This window comes from Octopus bimaculoides, chromosome 20, assembly GCF_001194135.2.
Source record: "Octopus bimaculoides isolate UCB-OBI-ISO-001 chromosome 20, ASM119413v2, whole genome shotgun sequence".
Lineage (NCBI taxonomy): Eukaryota > Metazoa > Mollusca > Cephalopoda > Octopoda > Octopodidae > Octopus > Octopus bimaculoides.
Window position 1 is genome coordinate 44,740,214 of NC_069000.1, and position 11,474 is coordinate 44,751,687.

Consider the following 11,474-nt stretch of genomic DNA (forward strand, 5'->3'; position numbering starts at 1 on the left):
ATATATATATATATATATATATATATAAAGAGAAAAAAGAAGAGGAAAAACAGTCAACTTACAAACGCTGCAATCACTGCCACTAAAATTAGGTGGGCAGGAACAGAGAAAATTTTCATTTCCAGTGCTTCGACAAGTTCCTCCATTTAAGCAAGGATAAGAGTAACAAGCATCATCTGCAAAAAAAATAATAATAATGATAATAATTTTTCCTACAATGAGAACAAGGTCTGAAATTTGGTGTGGGTGGGGGCATGGGTGAGGGGAAGGCGCTATTCAATTACCTTGACCTCAGTACTCAAGTGGCACTTGTTTGATCAACCTTGTAAGGACAAAAAGCAAAGTCTACTTTGGCAGCATTTGAATTCAGAATGTAAATCGAGAAGAAATGCCACTAAGCATGCTAACAATTTTTCCACCTTACTACCTTCTTAATAATAATAATAATAATAATAATAATAATAATAATAATAATAATAATAATGGTTTCAAATTTTGTCACAAGGGCAGCAATTCGGGGGGAGGGGATGAGTCAATTACATCGACCCCAGTGTTCAACTGGTACTTATTTTATTGACTCCGATAGGATGAAAGGCAAAGTCAATCTCAGCAGATTGCTAATAATAATAATAATAATAGCAGTGCCAAGCAATGGTTCTTGTGGCTTCTCATCTTAATTGATTGGAAGTGTTATCATGTACATTGTTTTGTCTTGGTATAAAAGATGGTCTACAGCAAATATTCTGCTCAATACCACAGATTTGCATGTCAGTTGCTTGACCTTAACCAGTTGAGCATGTCCCTTAGTGGCTGATGATATGTGCATCTCTGATCACGAGCAGAAGTAGCAGGGGAGCATCATAGCCATGTGTTGAGAGGAATTCTTTGGGGTTTGGATAATTCACCTTTGGAAACATAGGTGTTTCATTCAACATCCTTAAACAACCCTTATTCAGGGTTGATACATACAGCATGGGGTTGGGGAGTAGAAGGTAGTGGTGGTCATAGTGATAATGGTTGTTGTAGTAATTGTGGTGGTGGTGGTGGTGATGGTAGCAGTGAACGATGAAGTGAAGTGAACAGTTGTCTTTGTGTGTTTTTCAATGTCTAAATATGATTCTTCTTCTGCTTTGTAATTCTTTTCTCTTTCAATTCACAATCTGAGATCAAACATTACTTGCCAGATAAGTACAATTCCCAAAATTCTTTCAGTTTTGATAACTAGGAAATAAAGTATTATTGAAGAATTAATTATTTGAGTTGTTTCTTACAAAAAAAAAAAGAGACCACAACTTTTTGTATTCTTTTTGGTTTCAGATTCTTTCCTTTTTTTTTTTTGAATTCTTTGGATGAGTCTAATGCATTGAAGTAAATAGCTACTCACAGACATTGCAGACGTCACCCTTATATCCAAGTCGGCAGTGGCAGGTAAATTTTGAACCCATAGCAATGCAGGTACCACCATTTTGGCAAGGATGCGTATAACAGGCTGAATCTGTGAAAAGAAGAAAAAGGAATAACAATAATAATTCATTCTTTCTAATTTTGGCACAAGGCTAGCAATTTTGTGGGAATGAGGTAAGTTGATGATATTGACCCCAGTACTTTACTGGTACTTTATTTTATTGACCCTGAAAGAACGAAAGACAAGCTCAACCTCAGCAGAATTTGAACACATAATGCAAAGACAAACAAAACGGTGTTCAGCATTTTGTCTGGCATGCAAATGATTGAGCCAGCTTGCTGCTTTGTTTAAACTAAATAATAGTTTCAAATTTAGGCACAAGGCCAGCAATTTTGGAGGAAGGGTTAATTCAATTACATCGACCCCCAATGCTCAATGGGTACTTATCTTATTGATGCTGAAAGGATGAAAGGCAAAGGTGACCTCAGCAGCATTTGAACTCAGAATGTAAAGACAGACAAAATACAGCTAAGCATTTCATCCAGCATGTTAACAATTCTGCCAGATCACTGCATTGTTTGAGCTAAATATTAATAAAGATAATGTATAATACCAGACTTGGTTTTGATTTTGTGACCCAACACAAGAAGGGAGCTTCCATATACCTGCTCAACCAGCACAAATTCATATTAATCAAATTCCTGCTGATTTTAAAATGGGGATCACATATTTCACATCCAAACTTCAAGGATACAACGCACCACTGGGAATTGAACACACGACCATACAATTGTGAGCTGAATAACCCTAACCGCTAAGCTATGTACATTCACTGCACGCACACACACACACACACACACACGCACACACACACTCATATACAAGCATGAATCAAAAACTTCATTCAGTTTCTGTCAATCAAATCAACTCAAAAAGTTTTGGTTGGCCCAGGGCTATAGTAAAAGTCATTTGCCCAAAGTGCTGTTCAATGGGATAGAACCAGGAACTATATGTTTGAGATATAAACTTCTTGACCACTTAATTTCTTAAATAGGTGCAGGAATGCATGCAATTATTGGCCTGAATAGAAAACAAAAGATATAATGTTGTTCGACTTACATATTTGGCAGTTGTTTCCACTGTAACCCGGTAGACATTGGCACTCATATTTGTGCTCATGACTGATACAGCTTCCACCATTCAAGCAAGGTTGATCATAGCAAACATCATCTGTAAAAGTAGAAAATTATTTCATCATTAATCATCATCATCATCATCATCAAACATCTGTTTTCCATGCTGGAATGGGTTGCACAGTTTGACAGGATCCAGCAAGTCATGGCAGGGCTGCTCAAAGTTTTAGTGTCAGCTTCAGCATGACTTCTATGGCTAGATGTTTTTCCTCAATTCAACCACTTCATAGAGTGCATTAGGTGCTTTTTTTGTACCACTAACATTAGTGAGGTTACCAAGTAAACTTGCAACAGAGGAAAAAGAAAGAATATTAATTACAAAAGAGTCAACAGCTAGTACTTTTAAAATTGGATGTTATTAACTGTCACAAACTCCATGAATTTCAGACAGAAAATAAACGTTACTTCACTTCATTCAAGTTGGGGCTGAGCAAGTATGAAATAAGTGGGTATCATGAAAATAGTATCTAGTATTGCTTAAATGATATAGTGGTGGCAGCCCTGCAATTATTTCATAGCTCTTAACTAGGTCATATGAGATTCCAAGGGTTTCACAATTGAACATACAGTAATCCACTTTTGAAAATAATGTACAGGTAATAGGTTGCAATTGTTGGTGACAATCATAGTCAAACTAGAGTGTTACCTGGCATATAACAAAGTAACTTTGGAAGCATACTTTTGCCATCAATGGTAATATCAGGAAATATGGCATGTATACTATAATTAAAAAAAAAGCAATTATTGAAGTCTACACTCTCTGAAAAATTCTTATAAATTCCAGTTTTAATATATTTTTATCAACCATTATTGACATGTTTGCTATAAAAATAATGAAAGAATGACAGACAAGTGAACTTACATGTGACACATCTGGGCCCGACATAAGCAGGTTTGCAGGTACATTTTACAACACCAGCGACAATATAGCAGGTACCCTCATGGTGGCAAGGATTCTGTGCACACAGATCAACTAGAAAAAGGAAAATACAAAAAATACATAAGCAAAATATTGTTATAAATTCTACAAAATTCAATTGTTTACTTTTTTTTTGTATAATTTCCATTCTTTAGGTAAGTTACATACAAAAGTAAGAACATACACACAGTTAGTTGTCAGATAACTTTCTAATGCTATTTGTATTAATGCAAAAAACATTTTTTTAATAATGTTTTATGATTTTGTTTTTCTTTAGTTCTATTTTTACTCTACAACTTTTGTTTAATGTTTTTGAAATTTGAATACATTTTACCTCTTTTCACAGATATGACAATGGAGAGCCAAGTGAAAAAAAACAAAAAACAAATTTGTAGTAAAGATTGTTTGCCAACATAACATGGCAGTCCTGGTTTAGGACGAATGTTACTGTAATTTAGTCCCAGGAGATATCATCACCTGCTACGGAAAGTCTGCCTCAACGAATTCCATCCAACCCATGCAAGCATGGAAAAGTGGACTTTAAAAATGACAGTGACAACAATGATGACAACAACGATGATAATGATGAATATAAATGGCCATGACTAAATAACTGTATATCACAAGTCCACTGGTTTGGTGCTCAACCATTTCTAACATCAAATCTCCCTTGTTACTGGTGGTATAATTTATTGAAATAATTCAAAATGAAATACTTACTCTCTTCACAATTTTTGCCAAAATATGGTTTAGGGCATTTGCATTTATATTCATAGCCATCAATAATACAAATTCCACCATTCTTGCAGGGTTTGCCAGCACAAACATTATCTGAAATGAAAGAATATCTTTATAACTTTTTGTAATCTTTATTTCTAATAATAATGTGCAGATGCAGACATGGGTGTGCAGTTGGGAAGCTTATGTTGCAACCATGTCCAACAGGTGCTGGTTTTTAAGTCCATGTAACTTAGCAGTTCAGTAAAAGAGAAAAATGGAACAAGTAGCAGACTTTGAAATTAAGTACTAAGGTCAATTTGTTCAACTAAGCCTTTGAAGGTGGTGCCCCAGCTTGGTCTCAATTGAATGAATGAAATAAGTAAAAGATAAAATAAACTCATCTGTTTTGCAAATACTTTTGTTGTTGTTTTATTGGGTTTTTTTCTGTCAAGCATTTGGGTGGATATTTTCAGACAAATTCTTTGACCTTAGTTTCACAATTTCTACCATTTTGGCAAGAGTTATGAAGACATTCATTGTCTTCAAAAGCTTGCATTATTATCCATGCAATGATTTCTAATATAGTTACAAAGCCGTGGTCTATGTGTGTGGTCTTATTGCCAGCTTGAGGCACACGTGACTATGTGATCCTGATTTCAATTTCAAGAGCAGGTGGTGTGTTGTGTTGTTGAGCAAACATTACAGTTCATAATTCTGGGTTGAGTCCCAGTGTGGAACCTTGAGCAAGTGTCTTCCACTATAGCCTTGGGCTGACAAAGCATTGTGAGTGGATTTGACAGACAAATTTTGATTGAATATATCTGACATCTGGTTGCAGGAAGTTAAAGAACTCTCACATAATTGTCAGGACAACAAGATGTACCAAATCATTAGCTGTCAGAATATAATTGGTCCGGTGCCACTATATACAAAAACCAGAATTGAATCTTCAGCTGGTGAGTGTGTTTATAAGCTTTAATGTGACTCTTTCAAAATGTTCTGGGTAAGACTTTTAACTGCATCTGGTAGTGGGGCCTTGGTATGGAAGTAACAGGGTTTCGAGGAATGTAGACCCGTCTCTTGGCCACTTTTGGTCCCAGTTCTACCCTGACCCAGAGTAATAGCACCTGTCAAGGCCCCAGCAATGGCTTAATTATCATGACATAGGTTTGTTTCTGAAAGAAGGTCAATCACAAACATCCCAGTGGGCCTAGGACAGGTGGGCTCCTTCACTAGTATCACCTGTTAGGTCCCCAGCTAGGCATTTACCAGCATGTTTACCACCCACTTCAAACCCAGCCTATGTCTGCTCTGATAATCAGTGATGATTTGGTCAGTGAAACCTCAGCAACGGTCAACAATTGATAGCAACGTGAGTTGCTATGGATCACACTATCCCAAAGTACGTAAGCATGTGACAAGGGACCACATGTGAACTCCAAACATGACTTCTGCACATTGACAACAAATGACCACTAAAGCTACATGTCAATGCTATCCAATACAATGGGGCATTGGTCAAATTTGCCAGCTGGATTTTTGGGCTGCAACTAGAAGTATTATGTTGCCTGTTGAAATGTTAGGGCCAACCATCAGATGTGGTTAACATTCATGAAGGAGATGGTGAACTTGTTGGTTCAAACCAGCTCAAACCGCCATGAGTAAATGTCACTGCAAGTGCTAGTAAGTTTTAAAATATAACGATATGGCTTTCAACACAGTTTTTAAAAAATGTAGACTAATTCAGATTTTATTGTAAATCAAATTAATATCCTTTCTAATTTCGACACAAGACCAGCAATTTTTAGGTGGGGGGGGGGGCATGTCAGTTACAATGCCCCGAGAGTCAACTGGTATTTATTTTATTGACCCATGAGAAAATGGAAGGCAAAGTCAACTGCAGCTCAGCTGAACTTAAAATATAAAGAAGCGGATGAAATGCAGCCATGCATTTTGTCCAGCATGCCAGCAATTCTATCAGATTTCCCCTTATTAATCAAAATAAATGTATGATACTTACTTCTGTTGCAGTTAACACCAGTAAAATTTCCTTTACAGAGGCATTTGTACTCAATACCTCGTGAAATACATGTACCATCATTTTGACATGGATTTGGATAGCAAGGATTAGCTGGGGAAAAAAAAAAAAGCAAACAGTAAGTCATTTAATAACAGTATTGAGAAGATTCCTAACTCGGTGTGAGCCGTATGTTCCTCAAGGAACCTCTAGAGAAAAGTTGATCTTAGGACTAGTGACATGTTTTATTTATTTAGCTATTTACCACTTCAGGTGAGTGTCTTTGAATATAGCCTTGGACAAACCAAATCTTTTGTTCTTGGATTCTGAAGACGGGAATTGAAAGAAGTTCTTCATAAACACCTCGTACATACATACAAATATACATACACTCATCCATGCTTACATTTGTACATGTATATGTCATATTTCGATTTATTTTAAGATTTCTTACCAATAGAGAAAGAGCCGTTTTCTAACCTAGATCCAAGGCTCCTTCACTGGAATTTCAACATCAACAACAGGTTATTTTTGTATGCATGTGTGTATGTATGTATGTATGTATGTATGTATGTATGTATGTATGTATGTATGTGCAGATTTGTATGTTTTATGCATGTATTCTCATGCATATAGTTGGTATCTAGACATGCTTTTATCTATTTAAATGATAGACTTCTGTTAAATTAAATCAAATTGTGAAGAATTGGGTAAAATTACACTAAATTTCTTAAAACTAGGAGGAATTAGTTAACATTTATTAAGTTTAGGAAGAATTTTATTTGTTTGAGCAAAACAGGATCAACTGACTCCAATTAGCATTCTATCAGTTACAAGAGTTCCCATTGGTTCAATTAATGGAAAAGCCTGCTCATGGAATTAACATGCAAGCAGCTGAGTATTCCACAGACACAGGCTGGCCCTTTGAATTACAAGTGCAACTCATTTTTGTCAGCTGAGTGAACTGGAGCAATGTGAAATAAAGTGTCTTGCACTGGAAATTGAACCCACAACCTTATGAATGTAAGTTGAAAACCCCTAACCACTAAGCCATATGTAGAACTGGGCAGAAGTGCCAGATACTTGGCAAAATTGCTAAAAATTTGGTTGAGGAGCAAATCATGCAGGAATTGAGAAAATTTTAGTAGAATTGATTTGACTTACTTTTGCAGATGACAGGCAACCGAAGATTTATGCTGCACTCATATTCATAAAAGACACGTCTTTGTCTCACTGTCATTATGGCATGTAATGGTTTAACACCAAGGCCAGTCCAGTTGCCTTGACTTTCCCCAAAGTCATAACCGCAAGTCCTCCATATATTCTTGGAACCCTCTTTTACAGCGCCAATCCATAAGGAGTTGGTACCAGCACCTGAAAAGGGAGAGAATAAAGAGAAAAGTGAAATAAATATATATTACGGAGATGTACTTGCATAGCAAGTGACCTGATCTGAGACCGTGTGCTGGAATGAAAACAATTGCAGCATGGAAGGTGTTTATAAGCCATTTAAAATAACACACAAAAACCGTTAGATTCACTTCAACATTTAAATTTAATTTGCTAAAATATTTTCGTCACTTTGAGACTGCGACCTGTTCACTGACAAAATTGGAGACCTTTGGAGATAAGCTGTACTTGAGGAGACCCAGCAAGTCAAGTGAGACTGTAACTGTGGCCTATGCCAGTGCAGCATAACCAGCCCATTTAAGAGTACCCTTCAATCATTGGGTAATAAACTGTATTTGCGAAGACCTGTTGAGGCAAGTGAAGTCGTTGTCGTGGCTGATGACAGTACCGCCTGAGTGGAACCCGTGCCAGTGACATGTAAAATGCACCATTCAAGTGTGATCGATACCAGTGCTGGCTGACTGGTCCCGTGCTGGTGGCACATAAAAAGCACCCTTCGAGTGTGTCTGATGCCAGAACTGCCTGACTGGCCCTCGTGCTGGTGGCACATAAGAAGGGCATCCAGCTTTAGAAACATTGCCAAATTGGATTGGAGCCTGATGCAGTCAAACCGTCCAACGCATGCCAGCATGGAAAGTGGATGTTAAACAATGATGATGATGATGGTGATGATGATGACTTTGATGGTTGTATGAAGGTGAGTTAGTGATGGCAAAAAACTCTCTGAGCACCTACAGCAAAAGGCACTCAGCATCACTACATTGGTACAAAGGAGTGTAAGTTCTGAGCAAAACTTAAAAAACTTCGTCCATATCGATCATGTTTAAACTTTTAATATTCAGATCACTCTGTCAAAGATAATTCCAAATATTCACATTGTTTTGAATTAATCATTAATCATTAATCATTAATCTCATTGTTTTGAGATTTCCATGATGCTCCTTTTCTTTTTCTTTTATTCTTTTACTTGTTTCAGTCATTTTAACTGTGGCCATGCTGGAGCACTACCTTTAATCAAGCAAATCGACCCCAGGACTCATTCTTTGTAAGCTTAGTACTTATTCTATCAGTCACTTTGCCGAACCGCTAAGTTACAGGGCTGTAAACACACCAGTATCGGTTGTCACGTGATGTTGGGGGGGACACACACACAAACATATACACACATATACATATGCACATATATATATGTACATACGACAGGCTTCTTTCAGTTTCCGTCTACCAAATCCACTCACAAGGCTTTGGTCGGCCAGAAGCTGTAGTAGAAGACACTTGCCCAAGATGCCACGCAGTGGGACTGAACGTGGAACCATGTGGTTGGTAAGCAAGCTACTTACCACACAGCCACTCCTGCACCTGTGAGTGTTTATTTTCCTGAATGACATTGTTGGGTAAGTGTGCAGAACTGGATTTGGCCAAATTGAAAATAAAGCAGCTGGAATATTTGGGCCTGAGATGGCTAGTTTAAATGCTAAGAGGTGAAGAGGAACTACAAAGAGATGAAATTGCTTGAAATCAAGTAGCAGTTATCATGTGTTTATGCATGTATGCATGTGCATGTATGTATGTGCACATATGTGCATGTGTGTGCATGTGTGTGTGTGTATGAGAACATAAGATATATATATGCTTCAGTTCTACTTACCTCCCATAATTATTGAAGTGATGTAATTCTTCTCCGTGTTCGATTCGATCCAAAGGAGGCTCATCTTGTCTTCGCAACATTGAGTTTTGGCATCTTCTCCAGTTGTGGCTGAGTAGATATAGTAGCAGTGAGAGCCAGAGTAAAAGGTGTTCAAACTACCCTTGGGTGGACAGTCTTCTGCAAAACAAACATAGAATATTATATATATACATAAACAGGTAGATAGAAAGATGTCTTAACATATACCTGCACATCAAGAAATTGCACAAGTAGAAACAAAAATTCATGTCCTTTAAAAGGTAAATGCAGAAGATTTAATGTTATATATAAATGTATAGTGACTAATATTGACAGTACACATAGTAAAGTATACATAGGATGTTCGATCAATTTTAAACAAATATTTTTAGTGCATTTACACTCCTTTAAATCTAACACGCCCAATAATACTACATCGTTGGCTGCATATATACATAAACTTAAACAAAAAAATTTCAATTTCAATTTATCCTGGTCTATTATAGATTCAGCCACTCCATGTAGCCATAGATCATCTGTAGATTATGCATAAAGGAATCATTATATATATTATTATACAAACAAGATAATTTTACCCAGTCATCAATCAGAAGCATGTAGACATCGTTTTTATAAAACTTTTAAATTTTCTCAGAAATCATTAAGAAATATCTCACAACATTAGCTTAACATCATACTGATTATATTCAGCTAAAAAAAAAAATCCTTTTTTCAATGAATAAAAATAATTAGTAATACTAATATACCTTTTCTCTATTAACAATTTTGAATTAGACATTATACATTCACTAGACACTATCTATCCATTGAATAAATATATTTCGAATGTAACCACATGATATTAGAACCTCCACTCTTCTAATATATAACTACAGAAGATTGCATATTTAGCAATAATTATATTTACATATAAATGCTAAATTATACCCTGAAATATTAATGCAGATTTGTACCTCCTGCTATTACTTCAGTGGCCATAATACCAATATAAATAATTAACACATACTTTTGTATTTTTGCACTTTATATCTGTTATTAACATGCTTACTAGAAAACAGCTTAACAGATTATCAATACAGATTAGCATTATGGATAACTACTATGAAGAATTTCTCAAATCATTTTGGATTATCAGATGGATGTTTATTCCAAATTAATACAACTCCTATATGTATCATTACAGACTGATTAATATTGATAATCCTTTAAAAATGAACTCTTTTCTCCTCTCAATATCTCTGAAGAGTAAATATGCATCTTTGATATGTTTATCATTTTCTATTTCATTTAAACGGGATGCATAATTCCCGAAACAATTGTAAGAATTTTAAATATCTTCATATTCTCTACTGTACATCATCATCATCGTTTAACGTCCGCTTTCCATGCTAGCATGGGTTGGACGATTTGACTGAGGACTGGTGAAACCAGATGGCTACACCAGGCTCCAATCTGATTTGGCAGAGTTTCTACAGCTGGATGCCCTTCCTAACGCCAACCACTCCGAGAGTGTAATGGGTGCTTTTACGTGCCACCGGCACGAAGGCCAGTCAGGTGGTACTGGCAACAGCCATGCTCAAAATGGTGTATTTTATGTGCCACCTGCACAGGAGCCAGTCCAGCGGCACTGGCAATGATCTCGCTTGAATGTCTTTACAGCTTGAATGTCTTTACACATTATTATTTAATCACTAATTTAGTATTACAATGTTATATGTTAATATATCTTTTATTGTGATTATTCCAAATATGACCACTCCCTTCTATCTTATACTTTAATATATAACTGCTCTCTCAGCTCTCTTAGAACCTTAAACATCTTTTTAAGATTTTGGACAATAGCCCAAGTTGAGCACTTCACTAGTGATATCCAATACATTTTCTCCTAGACAGATAGCAGTAATTTGCGGTCACAGTCTGTTGACCAGAACTAAAGGGTATTATCACGTGTTCTTGCAGGAAAAAGGAAATTAAACTATGAATGCTAATCTTAATTTTAATTTAATTTTTTAAATAGTTCTTTTCTCTTTACATATTCCATTTTAGTGCATATTTTTGATAAGGTTTTTCAAGAACCGAAACATGTAAAAGGAAAATTAAAATGTACCCAATTTTAAGAAAGT

The 11,474-nt window shown here is 36.1% G+C and overlaps 1 protein-coding gene across 1 annotated transcript in view; it reads right to left on the bottom strand.

Annotated features, from left to right (window-relative positions):
- LOC106870399 (neurogenic locus notch homolog protein 1) overlaps nt 1-11,474 on the bottom strand; it is a 57,523-nt gene that overhangs the window by 41,972 nt on the left and 4,077 nt on the right. Inside the window, exons 3-10 of the mRNA XM_052974983.1 lie at nt 9,313-9,489; nt 7,419-7,628; nt 6,258-6,368; nt 4,238-4,348; nt 3,461-3,571; nt 2,525-2,635; nt 1,385-1,495; nt 63-176 (exon numbers count right to left, since the gene is read on the bottom strand). Coding sequence (XP_052830943.1) covers nt 63-176; nt 1,385-1,495; nt 2,525-2,635; nt 3,461-3,571; nt 4,238-4,348; nt 6,258-6,368; nt 7,419-7,628; nt 9,313-9,489 — 1,056 coding nt within the window. The remainder of the gene's footprint in view (nt 1-62; nt 177-1,384; nt 1,496-2,524; nt 2,636-3,460; nt 3,572-4,237; nt 4,349-6,257; nt 6,369-7,418; nt 7,629-9,312; nt 9,490-11,474) is intronic.